The sequence below is a fragment of the Halichoeres trimaculatus genome, unplaced genomic scaffold (assembly GCF_033239565.1).
Source record: "Halichoeres trimaculatus isolate MK-OKI-2021-1 unplaced genomic scaffold, fHalTri1.1 fHalTri1_scaffold_23, whole genome shotgun sequence".
NCBI lineage: Eukaryota > Metazoa > Chordata > Actinopteri > Labriformes > Labridae > Halichoeres > Halichoeres trimaculatus.
In genome coordinates this window covers 8,386,383-8,410,743 of record NW_027437201.1, presented here as the reverse complement: position 1 = coordinate 8,410,743, position 24,361 = coordinate 8,386,383, and the positions used below count along the sequence as shown (strand labels likewise).

The window sequence follows — 24,361 nt, the reverse complement described above, 5'->3', positions numbered from 1 at the left end:
TTTAATGACTGTGGGAACCACGCAGAAATTCACTTCTTGTTTTTATGTTAAGTTGAACCAAGAAACTTCTTACTAGTTGTTCATACCTTTGCTTGCCAAAGTAAATCATTTCATCTTGGCCTGTTATACATATAAATCTTCATTTAATCTGTTTATATTAACAGACTTTGATTTCTGGTTGTTCTCTTGATCTACTTAGGCTTTGAGTTCTTATTCTGTTTGTGAAAAGACACTTACCTATAGAGTTTTTTTAACGACATCACTGACTGAGCTATTACAGCACCCAAGAGAGCGTCCCTTAATGTCATTGTGCAGGAGGTAATGGGTATGAGGCGTCATCTGTACCACCAAAGTAGCCATAATCACAGTAAAATACACTTCTGGGCGTTAAGGGTTTTATGGAGCAGTTATCAACTCTTGCCAACTGTTTAAATATGCTTCCATAGTGGTGTTTTTATAGAGAGATACGCATTTCAAGTTAAACTTTCCCTGTGTTGTCAGACTTAGCCACCAAAAGGCACAACTTATAAGAGAAAGACCAGGCTGAATCATTAGATCTGGTTTAACAACTGATGCAAGCATGATGTTTTTGTCTTTTAAGATGTTTGTATCCCAGTCATTTTTACTGTAGTGCTTCTTAACCCTCCTGTTATGTTTGGGGTCAATTTGACCCCATTCAGTGTTTATCCTTCAAAAAAATAACAGTTAACTTTTTTATTTTGGCTTCATATTTCATGACTTTTCCTAATTTAATGGGAACTATTGATTTAGCATAAAATTATTATGATGATATTTTTTCATTTTGCTGTACACATATTGCACGCATCGGTGTTCCTCTGGGGTCAATTTGACCCCAAGCTGTTTTAGCTGTGTAAAACTTGTCTGTCTCTGTGTGACACATGTGTGACCTTAGATTCCCACACCTGCAGGTGCAGAGTTGATTCTTTTGAGTTGATACATGTCAAGGGGGGGGGGGGGGTAATGGGAGGAATGAATGTATGTGTGTGTGACCTACTACTCACAGAACTGATATTTCCCGCGCTGTGGAAGGTGGGATATTCCCGCAAGGACATTGGTAGTTCATGTAAAATAAGGGAGGAGCAAACATAAAAGCTTGCCTTGCAGCTCTCTGTCCAAATCATTAGGGCCCGAGCCCGACAACCACAGGTTGGGCGAGAGCCCTATTGAAACCCTTGTGATTATTATTATACGCCTTTTTTCTTCTTTATTATTTGTTTCTGCCAAAACATCCCCAAATTGCGTGCCCTTCGCTTGGAAAAACGTGAGCACGCCTAGCCCCAAAATTCGCATGCCCGAAAAAATGTATCAATTTGCAACTTGCACAAAAATGAACGCGCCCCCAGGGGATTAAAACTGCGACCCCTTGGGTGACTTTGAGCCACAGCCCTAAAATTTGGTGTGTATAATAAGCATGCCCAGCCCTACAAAAATAGTCCCTTAAGATTTTTGTGCTTTACGAACACGGACTTCGCAATTTGGGCCTAAACATTGTAATTTAGCGATTTTGGCAAACATATTTGAACAAACTGGGTTTTTCGCTTATCAACTCAAAACTTGGCTTGACTATACTACTCCCATTGAAGATCAATAATCATAATTGAATTTTTATATTTTTTGCGGTGTGGATATGACATGGGCTCAAACTCTGCTACTGCCAGTCCCAAGACCGGATAACAAAAGAGGAGGGGTGAGTGAGACGTTATAGTGACCACAAATATGTTACAAAAAATAGATAAAATAAGTAAATAAAAATGTTTATGAGAGTAAAGGGGGGGTTACCAACATCAATCAATATGGTCCATTCTCTGAGAGTCATGAATGTGCACGCCAATCAGAAATGATTTGGATTAAAGATTTGAAAGATACACAAACTCTAAAACTATAAGTTTGACCTGATGGTGGCGCTGCAGGGAAAGGTCATATCATCACCAAAACCTATAGGGGTCATACTCTTGTGGTCATTAATGTTTTCAGTAAATTTGAGAAGATTTGGATAAAAACTTTTCAAGATACATTATTTCTGATTGAAAGTTTGGCCTGATGGTGGCGCTACAGGACAGGTCAAGGTGTCATTATCAAGGGGTTATTTATGTATTCAACAAATAAACAAAGTTCCTTGACCAAAAAACTTGGTCAACTATTTTCTGTAAATCATTTTCTGGGGGCAAATATCCCTGGGGTCAAATTGACCCCAAGGGTAAAATGTGTGAGTAATATTTGAGGACGATAGGAGGGTTAAGCTCATTCCACGAGGGTTAACAAGGCTGCTTGTGTATTTATTTTTCTGCAGTTCAGGCTATTTGGTTCTGGACAAGCCTTTGGACCGGGAGTCTCTGGATTATTATACGCTGGTGGTCACAGCTTCAGACGGACATCCAGAGGGGGTAAGAAAGAAAGAAGCACAACAAAGACATTAACTGGTTGTTAACTTGAGCTCTTTAGCATTCCCAATGGAGATAAAATGATGGGCTGCTGAAGGGCGGGAAACTGAATCCTTCACGGTTAGAAGCCAAAAAACACAACTGTGGGGTTACATGAAGAGGAAAATATTGGCGGCAGTCTCCTCACACACACACACAAACACACAAAAAACTTGAAATAACCATCATTTTCAAATAAAACAACAAAATATTGAGTTCACTCAAGTTATTGCATGTGAAAAACAAAATGTAAATGGGCTCCAGCCTTGCAACTCTGAATTCAATTAACAGTTTGAAAAGTCTCTACTAACAAAGAAAACCACTGTGTAATGTGGGGCTGAATTTGCCTTCAGTTTCTTTACAAATTATTAAAATTTGATGTGATGAGAAGAGCCAGTGTGGAAGTTTACAGTGAGTAAAGCGTAATAACTAATTCTAATTTATTCCTACCAAAAAGAACTATACAGTTATTCAGTATCAGAATATTCGGGAAATGTAAACTCAAACATTCAAAAGACTCAATACCTGGGGACAAAATCTGCGATTTAGGATTGTGCTTTTCAATATTCAAATAAAACAGTTTATGTGACTGTTATCTCATCTTAAAAACACATTTTTCCATTCTTTTTACCAGCCCCTGGTTGTTTTGTGATAAAACTGCCAGACAGTGTCTGTAGGTCATTGTGAAGAAGTTCACTCTCTGCCATCAAACAACAGAGATGCCTTCCATAATAACTTAATAACAATCCAAATAGCAGTCGCCAATAAAACAGTGAGGTTAACAGCAGGAGAAAAACTGTAGCATCAAAGAGTTCTGGGAGAAACTTCTACAAAAGAATTCAAAATTAGGTTGTGTGCATACTTGTCTAGGTAAAACTCATGTTTAACTAGCCGACAACATATTTGCACAGTCATTAAACAATCTCTATCCTCCTCTGTCTACTAATCAAATGTTATGGGAACAGTTAGCAGTTTCTATCAAACTGTAGTTTTGCCTGAAATACCCATCCTGTGTCCTAAGTAAACTGGATTCAGTTTATTTAATTTTAGAGGAAAAATAATGGTGTTGTAACTTATGCATTACATATAGAGGGATTATCAGTCTATGTCGTCATAAAGCTGTGCACACAACTTGACCGCAGAAGCAGCATTTAGCTCCATTCATTCAGACGAGTTAGCATTTTCTAAACTCTAAATTCAACCTGTTAACAACATAAAAATGTACTGTTGTTCTGTGGTCAGTTTTTAGAAACAATACTATACAACAAAGGCAATGTCAATCAAGTTTTGACTGTTAGAGCACATCAGGTGTTTTGGAGTGAATGACCATGCTAAGTGCTGACTTTTAGCTAATGGTAGCAGTGAAAAACGGCCAAGAGTCACCAGTTAACAGGGTCACACTTTACACTGAAACACCAGCAGCATCTGCAGGTGTGTAATTCATCGGTCTTCTTTATCCAACCTTGGTTAAGCAGGTTTGACTTCAAATAAGCTATATTAACTGTTGGTACTCTAAATGCAGATTTGACTATGCTTAATGAAAAATTTGGTTTCAGGCCAAGGTTATGAGGTTATATAGCTAGTAAATGATGACTAAACCTACAAATTATGATTAACAGAAATGGATTTCATGACCAAAATAAAATTACGTTATATTATGAAATGATGGACCAGTCTTTTAACCCTGAAATACACAACCATTAATATTATGATTTGGTGCAGTTCTCAGGACGTAGTTTTCTGGTTCTTTTATAATGAACTGTCCCTGTTCCTCTATAGGAAACTGATGCCACAGTTGAAAAAAGATTGCTCACAAGTAATACACAACACAGTTACACCCACAACATCGCTGACGCTTATTTGAAGCAGATGCCAAAGAAAGAGAAGAACAGTGTAAGGTCTGAGTAGAATAACCAAACTGTGTTCTGTCAGGTTTTGGATGTATGTCAGGTTTTGTTTCGACAATCTTTGCAAAAGCCTCATACTTTAAAAAATTCATGAAACTGATAGATATGTTAACTCATGTTTTTTTAGAACACCAGGTAATCTAAAAGAAAAAATACATTTTAAGCTAATCACAGTGCAATTTAACACTGATTCTAACTCATACTTAAACTAATTCGAAGTCAGGTCAAATAATGACTCAATCACAGCTTGATCAGTTGCTCCCAGCTGGTCAGATGAAGTTTTGGCACGTTAAATTTTAGTCGGCTAACAGCATGCTCCAGCACAGTGAAAGCAAATTCCTTGATTTAAGTGTCTTTCATTTCCTGGTGAAACAGATAAGTAAATAAATAAAAACAATAATAATGAAAAATGAAAATGGTTGACAGCATCTGAAAGCGTCTAATAGCATCTTTGCAGCAGTTCACCAGAGGATACAGGCCCATTACTACCTCACCTCCAACTGGGCTCTCCTTACCATAAATTAGTGAGTCTTTTCAATCCAAATAGCCCTCTATGAAGCCATTTTATCTAAGAGCTTGCCACTGTTTTCTTAGAATAGATGCTTATAACACAGTAAAGGAGAAATTGTGTTACAGAGATGTGCCAGCTTGGGTCCTGCAGCTGGTATCGCTGCATTGCCAAATAGCAATGTAATGCGACATTCACAACATTTAATGGGTTTTTAACCCAGCTTTCAACTTTCAGCTGTTTCCAAATAACAAATCACACCAGAACAGTTTTAATAGCTGGACTCTGAATTATTCAACCCTTTCATGACCACATCTCAAGTACTCAGGAGAGCACCCTTTTGCAATGACAACCTTCTGGCAGCATTCCTCAAGAATTTTATCCCCATCCCCATGGGCAATGACCTCCAAATCAACTATATTCTTGCTCCTTGCTGCAACAGCCACCTTCAAGTTCCACCACAGAATTTATGGGGATCAAATCAGGTGACTGTGATGGCCACACTAGGATATTCCAGGACTTCTCCTAAAGCTAAGCTGTGGTGGTTTTTGAGGTTTCATGTTGAAAGGTCCAAGAATCCTTAATCTTTAGCTTCCTCACAGATGGCATCACATTTTCTTGAAGGATTTCTTAATACATGTCTGAATCCATTGCACCTATAAACAAACAGTACAGGTTTCCAGTTCTAGGAAGGCCAAAGCAGCCCCAGAGCATCACCACAACACCGCCATGCTGTACTGAAGACAGGGAGTGTTTTTCAATATGTTTCATTTTTCCTCCTCGAGAAGTACCGCTAATCCAAAGGCTCAAAAAGTTCCAGTTATGTTTCATCACTCTATAGAACACACCCACAAAAACTTCTGGTTCATATTTCAATGGTTTTTGAGCATTCCATACTGTAGACAACTTTTCTTATTCTTGTGGGTCAGTAATGGAGCGCATCTTGGAGCTCAATCAAGTAGAGACAGCAATCAATAGCTTCCTCTTTCTGCCACATCCAGGTAGTTATCAGTTTTTTTTATAACTTTAAAATTTCAAACTATGTGCATCTGTAGACTTGCAACAAACAACATAGAACAGCTCTACTACAAATTCTACTTTGAAGATGCTATCAGGAGGATTGTACACCCTCGCCACCTTGTGGCTCAGAGTCTCCACACACTGTCATAAATGACTTTTAGTGAGGCATGTGTTTGTTTTGGAATGAAATGGAGATTGGATCGAAACAAATTTTCTTTGTTCAAGACAGCTTTTTACTGGATGCAACACGCTGAGGTAGGGGACTTATTAATACAGTTGTGTAGCGCTGCAGTTTGAAACACGACATCAAGCCAGCTATATGTTAGCGACATCATCAACGTATCTGTAGGCTAACGTGACAACAAGTAATCACTGTCAGTTAGTAAGTAGTGTAGCGGCTGTTTATATTCAGCGCAGCTGACAGTCCGGTGCTCTAAGACATGTCTGTAATGTGTAACATCAGTAAATCCTGGTTAGCTATGTCCTGCCAGTCAACTACCGAGCAGAGTTAACGTAACCTCACTCTTAATTTTATTGACAGACTCTCAAGTTTGAACAGACCACTGCAGAATAACTGCTGACTGTGGGTTGGAATGAACATTATCACAAACATCTTAGCCCCTGTGTTATAAAGTGATACAGCCTGAGCTAAAGGCTAATTAGCCTTTGTCATAGAGACATAGATGTGCTGTAAATCAATCTGGTCCTGGACGACCCGAACTGGAGGCTAAGAAATAGCAATTTGAAATAATCTCTAACCAGCAATATTGGTGCTGATAATCTCATTTTTAAATGTGGCTTCCAATCAGGCATCTAGAAAGGAGCCTTTTTCAAGATCACTTTCAAACTCCTCACAGCCCCTTTAACAAAGCTCTACACTTTCAGTTGGTATTAACATACAGGTGGTGACTTTGAGCTTTCAGTTTGAGCATTCAGGTAATGTTTGAAAAGGGAATTGTTGTATTTGTAAACAGCAAAGAAGGGCGAATTCATGACATTTTAATAGTTGTGTCCTGTCAAGGCGAATAGAATACTTAAACAGCTACAAAGTGCTCTCTTCTTGTCACACAGAAACTTTATCTGCAGATTGCAGGAGCTATTTTGAAAACAGCAGCATGCATGCCCTTTCTCACTTACTTAATTGATCACAGGTCACCAGAATCACTTTCTCCATTCTCTTTGTTTGTGTTCTTATTTTCTGTCCTTTTAAAAAGTCAACTCTTCAGGCGCTCTCACATGAAAGTCAAATGAGGACGACAGACAGACCCACCTTGCCCTTATCACTCTCCTTCCTCTATGTTTCTTCCTCGCCTCTGTTCTCTTCTAGTCTTTTCTTCAACACCCATCTATAAGTCCACTGTCAGGAGAGTGTGACTCTCTTCTTCTTCTTCTCCTCCTCTCTGCCCCCTCTTTCCTGCACATGTCAATTAAAACAAAAGGCAAAGTTCAAGGTCCCTCTGAGAGGAGAAAATGCTGATTTGAATACTCTGACCTTCTCTCACACACACCCACACACAATATGACAGGAGAGACTGAGTGGGTGGAAGATGGAGAGAGTGAGATGAGAGAGGTATTCAGGGGCCCTTTATTACCTTAACTACTGCACTGTGTTCATACACAACTCTATGAAGGATCCTGGCACATACACACTGAAAGACCTGCACACACACACACACTCAATTGTACTCTGGACCTTGACAATTAGTGTATTATCTTTGTGCCCCTCAGGTCTTTAAGCCAGAAAATGGCTAAAAGTAGTTTGCACATTTTTCTGCTTGACACTCCATTATATTGTGTATGAGAGGAAAAAAGGGAGCTGAGACTTGTGGGGAGGAGGAAGAGAGAGGCAGAGGTAGGCGTATGAGAGGAATAGTTTGAGCTCCACAAAGAGACAAGAAGGGAAGACAAGGAAAGGAAGAAATAGAAAAGGAGAGCTGAAGATTGGGGTGTAGTCGCCGTACACAGGACCATTAATCAGCATCACTCTACAGGCCTTGGGTTGTCTTCATATGCGTGCACATACGCACACACCCGTCTCTGTCCCCCATTATTAAATGTCCCGTTGAGAGAGTGTCAGACTACAAAGTGCCTAATTGGCTATTTGGCCAGTGAATCCATCATACTGCCACACATTGAGGACCCTACAAGCCTTTGCAGTAAACCACCTCCAATGTAAGGGTACTGAGCATTGTTCCACTGGAGTTAAACTTTGGTGCAGTACAGTTTGTTGCCATCAAGACGACTGTACAGTACTTAATCACTGCATGGAGATGGGACTCAGCTCGTGTACGAATTGAGGTTACTCCCACATTCAAAAAATGTCATGGTACATCTGTTTCTTTCTTTCTTTTATTTTTTTCTAATAGTAAAAAATAATTTGTGTGCCTAAGTTTTCCTCTGAGGACAGCTTAAACTTTATGAAAAGGTTTATTATTTCCAGAGAAAGTTAACTGAATTCATATAAAAATGAACACAGCTTGTCTCAGCAGTTTTCGCAGAAAATACTCAGCAGTAGGAAGTGCTGTGCATTTCCTGCTTTGCTTTACATCACGTTTCAGTCGGACGAAGTTGATTAAGTCCGTAGAGAAAATGAAAGGTATAGAATTGAAGGAGGAGAGGGAAAAGAGGGAAGAAAGATAGTAATGTAAGGGTAAGGAAAAAGGAAAGTTAGGGTAAGTAAAGGAGGGCAAGGAAAGGGGAAGGTAAGGGAGGAAAGAATAAAAAGGGAAAGGTAAGGTAGATAGTTAAAAAGAAAGGGAAGGGTAGAGAAGTACAAGAATAAAGCTGGGGACAAGAGAAGGAAGGAAGGAAGTGAAGGGTAAGGACTGGAAAAGAGAGAGTAAAATAAAGAGAACGATAAGGAAGGAGAGAAAACATAGTAAAGGGAGAGGTAGGGAAAGAATGAAATACAAGGAAGGGGGGAAAAAGAAAGAGGAAAAAATAAATGGAATGGAATTGAAAAACAGGGAGGTATGGGAAAGGAAAGAAAGGGAAATGGAAAAGGAAAGAAAAGGAAGGGAGGAGAAAAGAGAATGATTGAAACAAAGATAAGCAATGGAAAGGAAAAAGTAAAACAAGAAAGAAAAGGTGGGAAGGAAAGAAAAGGAAGTGAACAAAAGGAAAGAAAGGAAAGGGAAGGTAGGAAAGGGAAGGATATGGTTAGGAATATGAGACAAAGATGGAAAGCACAACAGTGACTTTTTTCTTGTTTTAAAGTACCTGTATAAGATAAGTTCTTAATGTTTCTGCTTCTAAAGAATCAGCGACTTGAAAACATGACTCAGCGGCTATTTGAAGCTAACAGGGTCATATCCTCATATCACCATTAATGTTTGAGCTGGTGAGATTTTCTTGATCACTCTTCATTTAAACATAAGATGATAATTCTAATGAGCTGGCAGCATAACGCCTGATGAAAGGGTCAGTGGTTATTAAGCTCAAATGAAACACATGTGACTTCATGTGTGCTCAAACTCATGCTGTGCTAAATAGTGCACTAATGAGTGTTTCCAACACAAGTACAATGAATGTGACTTTGACAAGTGGACTAAACTGCACTGTTGATATATTGTATAATAATATTATATATAATATAATCTTTGTATCAAATGGTCATTGACTAATGATAATGTACACCTATAGGAATGATGGTAAGCTGGCATTTGTTGACTATGAAAAACTTAGGACCATGGCTCCTTTTTAAATCCAGCATTACTCCAATTCCACTGCAAATTTAGAAGTAACCATGTGGTCAGGCTAAAAGTGAAATACATTTTCTCCCTCCAGATACAGCTGCATAATAGCTTCCATCATTTTATGGCTCAGTATATCCTCAAGGGGGGCGTCTGTTCATTTGTTCCTGGTGAGTCTCAGTGACACCATGAATTGTAGATGCCTCCCCGGCTTACTGCAGGGGTAAGAACCAGAGAAACAGATTTTGAGGAGATTTACCAAGCAGAAACCTTGGATGCTCAAAAATGAAGCCACTGTTAAAATGCTAAAAACTGCAGTTCCTACTGTGTCCACTTGAGACTGGCTCTACAAGCCCTGGTGACCCCATTAACACCCATGTTTACAACAGAAATAGACATGTTTATAGCCTGGGACATAAGCAGTGTTGGTCTGGATAGCCTATTTCCCAAATGATCACACTGCATTTTGGGTAAATTTATGTTACTCATTTGTTTTACAAGTTTGGCGTCATTTGAATTAGCAGACAGTTTTGTCCAAAGCGATGTACAACACAAGCAAGAATTCAGACAGAAGAAAAACCTAGTTAGTGTGACAACATTGCTACAAGTTATTTGGCTGTAGGTGCTGCCATTAAGTGCAGGTTATTTTTTTTTAAGATAATGTAGAATAATCTAGCCATCAAACCCCAATTAACTGCTGCAACAATTTACTTCAACCTTCAACAACATTCAGTAATAGTGCTGAAAAATCAATAAGAGCTGAGTCTAATTCCTCCCTGATTCATTCTACCCCTGAGGACAAAGAGAAGGGTCAGCTTAAGTGCTTAAGTGTTCCCTGAACAGATGAGTCTTTAGACATCTCTTAAAAGTAGAAAGGGACTCTGTGGATCGTATGGAGTTAGGTAATTCATTCCACCATTTGGGCCCAACAGAGGAGAAGAGCCTGGCTAGAGATTTAGAGCCACGCTGGGCTCTTAAGTTTCTGAGAAAACGTAACTAAGATTTGTATACAATTAGAGGCTTGAGGTGAAAGGAATCCAAATTCTGATTGGCTGTCATAAACTCTCTGCTAAAGCTACATTTTTTAAACTCAGGATGTAGTTAGCTCCACTTTGATGCAGGTATCTGTTGGGAGAGGTAAGTGAACACAAAAAGAAACTGGGATGTTTTCTGGGCGCATTAAATTTCACTGTTTTTTTCTGCATACGCCAAATCCTGCTGCTACTTAAATGATCAACGCCACTTAACCAGAACATTCCCCGTGCAGAAATCCAGGTACCCGCCTACGAATTCTGCAATTTTATGTAGAATTTGTAACGAGAGATTATGTGTACATTCATGAAGGAACAGCTTACCCCGTGTGGCAATACAGCTCACTGGTGATGATGTCTTCAGTAATACTCCTCCAGAAAGAGATGTGTTTGGCACAAAAAAATAAGTTAGTCAGAATAAGGCTACAGAGGATTTTCCTCGGCAATGTGAAAAAATGTAGAATACTGCCAGCGTGTCTTTCAGCTGCTTCATCTGAGAACAAGAAAAGCAGTGGTGGTATTTTGGGTCTTTAGTAGTCATTTTGAGCTGGCAGACATCAGCGGATTTCCCTCTACATGTAGCTGATGAGCAGTTGTCAAGACGGGCAGGGATTACCTGAAGAAAGCGGCTCATTCTACTGAGAAGAGGATGATTTCACTGATATGACTTTACAACCTTCTGCTACAAGAAACTAGCACAAGGATGGTTTGGGTTATAAAAATTATCAGTGACAGTTTTTATGTTTGTGACTTTGTCGTGAAAATAACTTAGAACTAAGTTTCATACTTAGCTGAAACGTAAGATAATAGGAGTTGAACTTTGGCAGGTAGCCATGATTTCAGCGTAATAATAAACCCAAAGGTGAGCTGTGATTGAAAAATGATGTGCCCACAGCCGTCTGATGCAAAAATGGAGCTCGCTGCATCTCTGTCTCTCTCTTTGTGCCTGTCTGAGTGTGTGTTTGCCAGCGTTTTCCACAGCTTCCCCTTTTATTATATCACAGCTTATTCTGCTTTACATATATTGGCATTCACATGAACTGTTTTGTCAACTGTGAGCCCTCAACCTCAAATTACTTGCATCATCGTATGCCCTGCCAAACTCAATAGCCTGTTGTCACCTCTGCGATTGTCACTCTCCCACACACACACACCCCCGCACACTGCTTTTTCTCTTTTCATCCCAGTGGTGTGAATCGGTTAGCTCATCCTCATTTTCCACCTCCCTCCTGTTGCCTTTTTTGAAAGTCAAATCTTCTATCAGTCTCTCTTTTTCTTGCTGTCTTTTTTCTTTCCTCATGAAAGTCAAACTGAGAAATTGGTGACCCCCTACCAGCTTCTTACTTTTGCTCCTTTGACCTTACTTGGTAACATATTTGCGCTTTCACTGTTGGTTTTCAAAATGTGAGAATAATTTACTGCACAAATAGGATTGTAATTAATTCCCCTCCACAAATTGACAAACCCGCTTGAATTTTTCCGTTGGTAAATTAAGCTTTTTGTGTTTTCAGTCTCTGTTGCCAAATATTTTGGGTGTTTTGTCTTAATTACCAGATTAATTTCATATCAGAGGCCACAATAATTGCTGCACGCCACATCATGCAAAGATATCCTTTGGTGTTTCCTCAAAATGAGCGCTCAACTCTTTCCTAGCAAATCATTTTAGTTATATATGATGTATAGAGCAAGTTAGATGAGCCGTCTTTTCATTAGAAAACTGCCATGGGATTGATTAGGAATGATGTAATCTCTGAAACATTATAGGTTTTTGTAACAAATTTACTCTTTTGCGTACTCAACAAGAAATTTTGAGTCAGTCTGTTAGTGTTGCTGGACTACAAGTGATGTGCATAGTTTCTTGATAATTAATCAATTTGACGTGTATTTTCCTGTATTGTAAACCTCTAAATGCAGGGCATATGCAGTAGCAAAGCTGTAGCGCAGCCTCCGGCCACTAGCAGGGGCTGCAGTTCTAATTAATGACTGTTGCAATAATCCGATCCAATCTAGCTTTATTTGTATAAGCAGAGCAGTGTACATCAAGTAGGAATGTAGGCTGATGGTGCTAGCTCTGCTAATGTTATTGACACTCTGTGAGCCAATTACTCTGACAACTGGGCAGCAGAATATCCCTTTGTTGAACACTTGTTTTGGGGCTTAGATAGAAAAAGTTGAGACCAGTTGAATATGGCCAACTGTTTCTTTTAATAACCATGCTTCTAGCATGCTTGTGAATACATGTTTGAACTAGAAACTCAAACACCACTGAAAGTAAATTGTGCCATAAATACAAAGTTGAAGTGCTTTCAGACAAAGCCTATTTCACAGTATATGGACCTGATAAGGACTCCTTGAAATGTATCAGTCACTTTTCAACCTCATTGATATATTCCAACCTCAGGTTATTTTTCAAAGACTTCAGATGGAGGTTGACAGAATAATTATCCCATATCAAACAGGCTGTATCAAGGGACTCCTTGCCTCTGATAATATTTGCAGGCTCTTACACATACTGGGCTCAACACGTGAAATTCAGCCTGTTTATAGCTTGCTATTTCCTGATGTTGAAATTTCATTTCATTGTGTTGCATGGCCTTGTCAGTGAAAGTTTTTGGCGTGTTTTGAACATATACCTGTCAATTTGACTGAAAGCACCATGATGACTCAATTCTGTGTAAATGCAGAGGGAGGCTTCCCAGATTTTGGCAGAAAGTTATCTGTTTGTTAACTACTTGCACAATATATTGGTCAGTATTCTCAGTTTTCCCAGATTACATTTAGTGTCACTCCATGCAGATGATAGATCAGTTTATATGAAATATTTACAAAATTTTGTACATTTGAAAACGTGTTTTGGAGTTATAATTTCAACTGCACATGTGGTCCAGTACGGGGGTTTTTATGGTGTTGCTTGCCTTAAGAAATTACCCTTTTATGTCAAATAATAACGAAAGAAGACACACAAGATCAAGACACTTCCTAACGTTGTTCTCAGCTTGTTTATTGGAAAACCCATTCCTATAATTTTATCAGGTCATTTATTCTACTTGTACCACAAACAGGATATTGGCAAAAACTGCATCTATGCTGTGAGGCTTTATAAGGCTGGAGGATGTGCATGTCCAAATCTTTATCGTAGGCTATCACTGGGTATTTGTATCAAGAAATCTCAGCTGTTTCATGTATATGGACAAGGCAAATGAAGCCTACAGGGCTCACTGGGAAACATCCCATTTTATGATGGTTACAAATGTCCAAAATAAAGTGTCATTCCTCTAGATCTAGTGGCACTAGTCCGGTTGGCCTAGTTGGGATGGCTCAAAAAGGAGGCAAAAATCTCAACTGCAGATCAAGTGTATTTGTTTCCAATGAAAGAAAAACTCACTTGAAGCTTTATGTAAGGTGCTGGCATGGGAGTCAAGGGTAAAAAAATAAGAAAAAATGTATGAGGGAGGAATTTTTAATGCGTTATATTTTAACCCAACTCCTATTTGGTTTGCAACTGCATTCAAGTAGGCTAACTAAATTAAATCATTACTATACACTATACATGTTTCCTTCCACTTGGAAAGCCTCCTCATGAGCCAATAAGCCGCAGCAGTTCTATTTGTTACTTCCTAGTTTTGGATTTCAAAACCAAACTTAAAAGCAGAGTAGGGATGGGTACCTTTCACATTCGAAACAATATGTTACCTATGCTCGGTACCTGGCAATCGGTATCAGTACTCATCGGTACCAATTTTGGGTACTTTTTGTGTGTTGATGTAGTAAAGATTATTAATGTTTTTTAATGATAAAATCTAAAAGTTTTTCAATTCTAAGTATTTGTTTCTTGATATATAAACTTGTAATGCTGTGTTCATGTCCAGTATGGAAAATCACCTACTTATCCACTCCCTTACAGTCACAACGATATGTTTAGGTACCTAAACATGGTACCTTTTGATTTTACATGACTCGGTACTCGATACTCGATACCTCAGACGGAGTTTGGTCAGTCCCTAAAAAAGTACCTATATTGGTACCCATCCCTACAGCAGAGGACAGGTGACAAGTGGTTTATGTTAAGAAATAACCAGTGTGTGTCCTTAACTTTAACATCATGGCTTTGTACTTTCTCTGTGCTCTGTATATTTTTGAGTTTTGTCGATGGATTTCACGGTCACTGTGATGGCAGGCTGAGCAAACTTTAGCACAGGCCTTTCAGAAGTAAGACATACTATATATGATGCAATGGGATAGCAATAATTTAGCAGTTGTTGTCAGTGGTGAAAGTTTGGAACGTAGGTTTGGAATTGGTAAAATGTTGGTGCTTTTAAATTTATTGCTCATGCAGACATCTTTGACCACTTTGCCATCCCTTAAAGATTCCTGTTTTCCTTTTCATTAGAAAGCAAACAGGTCTGAAGTTGAATTTTAGTTAACTTTCTTTAAGTCTACTGAAGTGTTAACAGTGCAAGCAAAAAAGGATGGTATCCTGTGCAAGCTTGCACCTAATTATCCAGCTAACTTGGCTCTTTATTTAGATACATAAGTAAACTGTTAAAAGAGGGACCTAATAGAAAAGAACAAAGTGAAGTAAACCTTTGCCAAGCTGCAAACTGAATGTAAATTTATCTTCTGATGTTTTCTGACTGAAAAAAGTAACACAAGTTTCTGTCTGTGTGCAGACCTCCACTGTGACGGTCAACGTTGTGGTGACAGATGTGAATGACAACGACCCGCTGTTTGATTCTTCACTGCCAGTGAATCTCACCGTCATCGAGGAGCAGGATCATGCGTATGTTGGACAAGTCAAGGTATGAAAGATGCACCCACATTTTCACAAATTCACACATACACACTTCAACAAATGCACAGAGAAGCAGCACACACACTTCTTCCTCTCTTTTATATATCAGCCTTTGCATGTCTCTGCAAATCCTATTTGTCCTCAGCTGTTTAGTGAAAGTTCCAGATGAGCTGCTTTCTTTGTTTAAAGCAGTCATCTGATTACTCTCGTAATTTGGCCCTGTATGTTGTTTAAGCCATGAATAGGTTAAGCTTAGCCTGTAGCTACCTGTCCTATGACACCGAACCCTCGAGCGCACAGATTTTTCAACTGTACCAAAAGGTAAATTCTCATAAGTTTTTAACTTAAAAATCATAAATGAAAGACTATTTTCTTATAGCATTATGACTTCGATCCCATTGATTTTTTGGCTTTTTCTTGTAACTCGGTCTGCACCAAAAATTACTCAAGAGTTGAAATGATGAGGTCATCACAAAAGGATCTTGTAGTTCATTGGTTCATGGCACATTGCGGGCCTTAAACACCACAGTAACAGGTGTCCAGAGGGAAGGCTGGTCAGAGGAGGGAGGTGTTGTGAAATGGAGAGTCTTAAAGAGACAGGAGCTAAAAATAAGCATTTCAGACGGATGGCGGAATACGTTTTTTTTTTAACACATGTGCAAAAAGAGGGATTTCTGTTAGTATAAAATCATGTAAAGTTACTATGGGGGTACCAGGACGACTGCCTGAAACCTTAAAAAAGAAAAAAAAAACAATAATAAAAAACCACCCTCCTCAATTTGACCCTAACCATATTTTGTATAGAATAGTTCTTGTTTAAGTAGTTTAAGAGTGTAATATTTTCCAGCTGTAGAACTTCTTGTTTTTCTGCTCTAATCCTTCATTTGGATGATCCATCATGAGCAAAATTAGCAAAAGATTAAAATATATCCCTCTGTATCAACAACTCCTGACTTCACATTTGTTATAGAGGAAGCTCTCACGCTGTCCTGGTCCTTTTAATTGCTGTTTACACTTGTTTCTGTTTTTCTGGTGGTTTAATCTTCTTGTTTGAAACATGTTTCACAACTCTTCTTGTCATGGGGGCTAAGCTAATGTCACACTTGAAGCCTCACATCCTGCCATGAGGTCAGCACCCTGAGAAAAAGACACATAATTACTCAACTGTAGAGGCTCCTTTAAGCCTCACAACATTTCTTTGTCTTCCTCTGCTGTCTCTTACCACACACTCACAAAGCACACAGAGATTCACAGAGGCTCTAATTAAATTCTGCTCTTATAATCTCTCACAACGGGGACCAGAGATCCCTAACATAGCTCTGTAAACCTTGGTAGCTTTGTAATTAGGACTTCATTTTATTATACTCGAAGGACTGTGTGTGCATATTCGTAGGTGGAGAGGATTTTAAAGAATTGCGGGCGAGCATTTTGAGCATTGGGGACGGTGTCTAATTGGGTTGGATGTTTTCCTCTAATTTTAAATATTACTTCTTGGGTTGTTTTACTCCCCTCCCTCATCTCCAGTACAATAAAAACCTCTCACTGCAAGTGGCGTTGGATTTTTTTAACAAAGGACTGCAGATAAGTCATTAACTTTTTTTTTTACCTGGCGTATTGCATTAGTCTCATCATTCTCTACTGTTGTTAGTTGTTTGATTCCTCCTTGGTTTGGTGTTTCTTTGTTTGTTTGTTTTTTGTTTTGTTTTGTTGTTGTTTTTTGTCAGTATTTTCTTTTTTTATTGACTAAGACTAAGATGTATGAAATGCTTAAGATTCTGTCTTGGATTGTCAATTTTGGATATGAGATGGGGAGTGAATTCCAGAGGGAGGAAGCGGCTGTGGAAAAGGTTCTGTCCCCCCCAGTTTTGCTTAAATATTATGCAAATTTTGTGTATGCAGGATGCCAGAAAGTATAACTAATTGGACAGAAATGTTAAGTATAAAACAGGAGTAGAGGTTGGCAATATAGCCCCAGCATTATGTAATAATATTTCAAAATACTATGGGATCGCGTTATATATGATATTGCTTTCCATTGGACATTTTCCTTCAAAGCTTGAATGTCCCATATTCTGCTCCTTTTCTGCAGTTTAATATGGATCATTGATGTCTTCATTAAATGTTAGTAACATGTTTTGGTCCAAAAAGCCAATAAATTAAGCACAGCAGCATTGTTTCCAGGCTCTAATAGCCCCTCTGTTCAGAACAGTCTGATTTAGTGGGCGTGGCCTTCATATGTAAATGAGTCACCGCTGATACCGCCCTGCTCTTCAACGTCACTGAGAGCGGCACCACAAGCTCTGAGTGCATAATGTTTAGAAAACAGCGAAGCTCATTTACTGTAACATTACATGCTAAAACAACAGGCTAACTGCAGCTAAAGTTAGCATCCTGAAGCTAACACAGAGACAGGAGGGACACTGAGGAAAAGCTCTTACATCTGCTCCACAGCACACAGCATTTAAAATACTCACATTTCCAGGGTCCGAGGTTTGTTGGTGGATGGTTGGTAATGCGCCTGGATTCAGGACCAGTCTATTTGCTAGCCCTCTGTTGTACTGTCCAAAGTTGGAAAAGCAGTCAGCCGTGAAGTGACCAGCACAAACATGCACAGTTTTACTTAGTGTAGCTGGCACATTTCCTTAATAAATGAACTCTAGCCACTTAGTCTTGTCGTCTTCCGAAATGGAAAGCTTGTGCATTGAACTATGTGGCTGTTGACAGCCAAAAACAGAGCAGCGATGGCTCTTCAACTTTGGCATTCTCCCCTCCCTGCTGCTGGAGAAATCTCTCAGACACCTTGCCCATCTTTTTTGATCTTTGGTTTTGTTTTATTAAATAGTTTTACTTAACAGTTGTACTGTAGGGTTTTTTTGTGTTTGTTTTTTCAGATGTTTCGAGAAATTCTGTACTGAAAAAATAAACATTTTTCTAAAATATTTTAAAATATTGGCATTCCTGGAAAATAATACAGGTTAAAAAAATTACTGTACGTAAAATTATAATAATTAAGCACTTAATTTCTTGAAATATTCACACCTTCATGGTCACCCTCACCTCCTCTTAACATCAGGACATCCTGGACCTGGTCCAGATCTCATTAGGGAAGAGGTAGTTTGTAGAACAGACAGTTTTTAAGGCTCTGATCCGTAAAGATGCACATGGAGTTGCATGCTTGCTTGGACTTGCTCCAAGCTTAATTCATAGTCTTTATTCAGCTCTGTCAGGGGTCTTTTCTCAGCCTGATACTCTGCCAAGTTTTAAATGTTAATCAAGGTTCTAGGGTAGAACAGGAAAACTGCCCCTCAGATAAATATATGTCCCTTATACATCCATGTCATTGATTTTCAACGTGCCACACCCTAAACAGGTTCTGGACATAAAGATTCAATATTTCTTCCAATTCCCACACTCTGGCGCTGACCCAAACTCGTAAACTCAACCTTATCCATAAAGAGGGCATTTAATTCACAGCTTTCCAAGTTTCAGCTCTCACTAAGACCTCTGGGCAGCATCCAAATTCAACATGCAAAACCACTATCCTAATCATCAGAGAGGGCACTTGAAAGTATTCCAATCCAGAACTTCCTTTCTTTCAAGGACCCTTGGATTTAATCCAAACCAAAACATACGCTGTGATCCCTCAGCAGGCCAAGCAAGGCACGACTCAGGGCCTCATTCCAAACCAGGGTCCCCACCTGTAGCTGCTAAACAAGTTTCCTGCAGAATGAATGGGCCTCACCTTGGTGAGCTGGTTGTATGAAAGAGAGCTGGAGAGCAAGCAGGAAATGAGACATGCTTGTGTGGCAGAGAGGAATGGACGAAGGACACGCGGGCAACACAAAGGCAGGAGAAACTGAGCTATAAAGGCTAAGATTGCATTCTTAATATGAATTTCATGAAATGTTAGATGAGAGAAAAATCTGTTTGAATTCAGAGAGGGGGAATGCTCATAGAGAGTTATGCTCTCAAGATAATTAAATGTGAGAGTTGAACAGAAAAAACAAATATTACAGTAATGCACAGGATGTAATTCTGCTTCCTCCTTTGACAGCTTTGGTATAAACATCATTAGACTGCAGACCCTGAGTTGAGAAATCAAACATCTTTAACAAGCTCACTGCTTCCCAAGTATCTTTTCATTAGTTCATTGCTTCCACTTCCAACAGAACTTCAGATGATTGAGCTGATTTTCATCTGTCAGCCCCTTCAGAGTCTGAATCAGTGAAATCACCTGCTTCAGATGACAGGAGGGTTGAAAAGTTGCATGCTGTTGCTATGATTGCCTGTTGCTTTTTCACCGTCTACATGTATCATCAGTAGATATGTCTTATTTACATCATTTTTCCCTTTTTTATCATCTAGAAATTAAACTGTGGCCTGTTTACTGACCAGTATACCAGAATAAAATGCAGCATGGCGTATTCTACTGTGTATACTTAACCCTAAACATGGCATTCCCAAAAGCTTAACTGCTAATGTATATAGTGATGCGGACCAATCTTGTGGTGCCATTTCATTTTTAAACCTTTTTTTCCCCTCATAAGGTCATAAAAATGCATCTAAAGATGACAATAGTATACTACTAAATAAATTATCCTTCTAGAGAGCTGGTTTCATTGAAGACTCCCTAATATTTTAGCAGGTGACCAGCAGAGGTAGGTGCATAAGTCTTAGTAAGTTGTAACTGTGCTGTATCACCTGCTGCGTCATTAAAGAGAGAGTAAAATGCTTTCTCATATTACAATATAGATTACCAATGTTGGATGTCCATAATGATTAAATGCAGTTTATATATATATATATATATATATATATATATATATATATATATATATATATATATATATATATATATATATATATATATATATATATATATATATATATATATATATATATATATTACATAGCCATATGTTGTAGAAATCCCTGGATCTGTCAGTAAACTGCTTAAAATGGACTGTTCTGGGGGGAAGAAGGTATGTTATCTTAATGAGATTTTCTGAAATGTTGAAGTTATTACATTAGGTTTTCTGGAATGGTTCATGACCTGTAGGAAGGGTGGACCTTAAATGCAAATGTTTGCCCAGAGCTCTGCCCCTAACAACTCTCCACAGGGCTGGCCAATCAGAGGGAAGGGGTTTTCTGGAGCTGGGCACCTTAAAGAGACAGTGACTAAAATGTAATATTTTAAACAGTTGCTGAAATAAGAGTTTCAAAACCAGTGTGCAGGTAAGAGGGATTTTTTTCTTTAAGCTTTAAACCATGTAAAGCTAATACAGGTACTAGAGGAACATTCTAAAGCTTAAAAAAAAAGTCACCACACCCCTCTTTAAAGGGATATTAACTCTGCATCCATTCATCTTTAAGCTTATGAATTAAAAAAATAAAAATGATATTTAAAAAAAGGTATCAAAAGTCTGGGACTATAGACCCCCAGAGCGCTGGCCAATCAGAAGAAGGGGGTTTGTGGAGCAGGGAGCCTTAAAGAGACAGCAGCTAAAATTAAGCGTTCCAGAGGCTGAAAAAGGACTTTTTTAAGTAATGTGAGAATTTTACATTGTAAAACTTTTACAGAGGTATTAAAGAGACATCGTATAGACCCCTTAAAAAATACAGAACCTCTTCTTTAAGGTTTCCCTCAACACACTGGTTTGTTATTAGCTCCTGATATGTGGCAAATGCTGACATATTACAGATTATTGTTCTGCCGTCCTCTGCAACCATGATGGGTCCAGAGTGATTTTCATTACAGTGAGAGGGGTGTAAACTGTCCCAAACACACAGAATAGAATAGAATAGAATAGAATAGAATAGAATAGAATAGAATAGAATAGAATAGAATGTACTTGTTAATCCCTGAAGGAAGATTTAGAGTCACAGCAGTATGTGAATGTATAAAGTGCAAAACATTCCAGAATATATAAATAGTATAATATAATGGATGTCAAATAGAAAAAAAAAAAAGTCCATTAGTGACGACAGGCTGGCCATCATATTCCAGTCAGCCTCCACCTCCACAGGGTCTAAGACTGAGCTGTCCTTTGTCACCAGGCCGTTCAGTCTCACTCTCCTGTATCCTGTTTGCTCACAGCACCTGAAATCCTTCCAATGTGGAGTTTATATTAGACAACAGACAGTGAAGATTCAATAAAGTAATTTATCAGAGTAAGTAAATTTAAGACCTCTCACTGGTGAAAATAAGGCTTTTGAAGTCATTTCAAGTCCTTAAATTTTGAATCCGTGTTTAAGACATTTGAAGACTTTTCAAAGCTCCTTGGCAGAGCAGAGTTCAGGTAAGAAACAGAGTGTGCCCTGATGGAGACCCAAACACAGATTCAATCACTCACTTTACCACAATGTAGACGTAAGAGCAGTCATTTCATGGCTTCTGTGTATGAGAAAAGACTTCCAGACTGTTATAACACCTAACTATATGGCTTATTGGCGCTGCAAAAGAAATGTGCTCAGAGACAGATGGAAAAAAAAACTGTAATTTAGTTTCACTTGCAGGTACTTTTCCTGCTGTATCCAGAAATGAAATTAGAGGTGGAGCTGAGAAAGTGATGAAAAGAGAAAAAAGGGAGAAAATTGGTTGGAAAGAGGAACAGGAAAGGCAGGTAGCGATTGTGTATATTTCAGGCCTTGAGCAGTTTTATTTTTCGTCTGTGTGTGTTGAAAAGCAGCAGACGTTACGCTGCTGAGACATTAATCCCATTGTGTTTGTGGCTTTTAACTGTCTGGCAACGTAATTATGCTGAGAGAACTGTGAAAAAGACTGTGAGGGAGGGATAAGACACAAAACAAAAGGAGAATAGAAGAAAGGGATGGAGGCTAAGAGAAAGGCGCAGACAGTACCTGACTCCAGGAACTGCAGACATCAATATGTTTGACAGGAAGATGATTAAAGCAGGCTGCTATCCATAAGTATTTCATCCTGAGTTTAAGGTGGAATGACATGGCAGCTGTACTGTGGCATTTAGGGAATGTTATAATGTTCCCTTAATATCAAACATCTGCTACATGAATGCCTTTTTTGATTAGTCATCATTTTACAGGCAGGAAAGATGAGATTCAATCCAATTTCTCTTTTTTTCCTTTTTTTTTTTCTTTTTTAATTTGTGTTTTTAAATTTGATCACTGAGCTGATATCATGGGGTTTAACTATTGCAGTCAAAGCTTTCATGAAGTAACAAAAGACTGACACCTTGCACATTTGGATGCGCAAAATATCAATCATTCATCGACTTAAAAGCTTCTTTTCTGTGTGTCAGTAAAGGGTAAAAGCGAAGGTGAGAAACCACAAACAGTTACTGGGGGAAAGGTTATTTAAATGAATAATTTAACATGTTGGTAAAAACACTTTTTCACAATCTGTTTTTTTTCATTTGGACTGAGAGGTAAAGGTTGATACCACTTTTTTTTAATAGTTGTTTACAAAAATAGAAAATCTTCAGCTAGCTTTGGGCTAAGCTTAGCAGAAGGGCTGAGAACAGGAGAAAGCAGCTAAGCTTGTTAAGGCAGAAGACACAACAGATGCACAAACACAAAATAATAATTAAAAAAACAAACATTTTTACGAGGCTAGCTTAAGAAATGAATGTTATGTGTTTTTGAAGAGAGCTGTTCCTTGAAGTGCTTGCATGGATTTCAAAAGTTTTGGGAGAAGCCTTTTGGAGCAGGCCACACCCAAGACTTTAATTTCAGAGCGTTTCTTACCAACATCCACTGTACCAGGTCACAAAATTTTCCTGCAGCCTTGCCTCGTTGGAGACCATAACGTTCATTTTGAAATGTGACTTCTGTATCATGCTTGCTTACTTGAAACCACATTTCAAAAGAAAATTCAAAATCAAAATGTGTGGTTAGTTTTCTCCTCCACAAAGACCTTAACCATTGTTGTTGAGAAAGTTCAGAAGTCCAGCCCCTCCTTGACTCGAGGAATATGCCATATCTGCTCCGTCTCCTCTCCTTTGTACTTTGACTGCGTTCTCTTGCATCACCAGCTATATGTTCATTCTGACAAACAGCAGGACTGCCAGACAGCTTGAGTCACCAAACCAAGGATGACGAGGCTCTCCGTGTGTATGTTGAGCTGTAAAACCTCAAACCTGTCAACTCCTGGGCCCATATTAACAAAGCATCCTCAGGCTAAAAGTAGCTCTTAGTAACATCATTCTTAGAAAAATCTTAGAATTCTTCGGATTTCAAGATTTTTCTTAGAATTTCCCGTGGTAAGATAAAAGTTATTGACAAAGCATCTTAAGCCTTTAGAGAGCTCCTAAGGTGAATAACTGTTAGAGGGAGGGAGGAGGACTTTTACAAGAAACACAGTTTCTGCCACCAGAGACAGCTGTTTATCTGGTGATCCACCCCCTAGAGCAGATGAAATTGAATAACGTTCATACAGTTATTAGTATCTAAGAAACCAATGTTATACCCTAAGTGGTAGCTTTAGTTCTTTTTTTATCCATGTTGCTCATTGTTTTGGTGTTCTGCAAAAGCAAACCGCTTTTTAAAAGCACACCAATAATCACAGGAAGTGCTGACAGCTGAGTCTCCGCATCATTAAAATCAAACACATCGAGTAGTAACATGAGCAACATGGACAGTAATCGGATCAATAAGCAAATCAATATAAACGGTGTGTAAATGATGTATGTTCAAACATTTTGAAGATGTGTCACTATTAATTTAATTTAGCTGAGTTTCACCAGCATGACATGAAATTAAAGTCACCATTACACATTTCTTAATACAATCTCAGTTATGTGATCCGTTGGTTTAACTGTCCATTCATTATTAGGAGCAGGGTGCATTTTTCCCCCTTATCTTTTTTACTTTTTGTACCAACCAATCACAGCTTTCAGGAGACTGCGTCATACCTAGCAACAGGGTCAACCACTCCTCCTCACTAAGATAAAAATTTCTGTCTCCTCCTTGCTCAGAGTTGCTCTCAGAAGCTTC

The 24,361-nt window shown here is 38.7% G+C and overlaps 1 protein-coding gene across 1 annotated transcript in view; it reads left to right on the top strand.

Annotated features, from left to right (window-relative positions):
• Positions 1–24,361, top strand: part of pcdh15b (protocadherin-related 15b) — a 281,925-nt gene that overhangs the window by 141,690 nt on the left and 115,874 nt on the right. The window contains exons 19-20 of the mRNA XM_074662917.1: positions 2,312–2,405; positions 15,270–15,398. Of these exons, the coding sequence (XP_074519018.1) occupies positions 2,312–2,405; positions 15,270–15,398 (223 nt within the window). The remainder of the gene's footprint in view (positions 1–2,311; positions 2,406–15,269; positions 15,399–24,361) is intronic.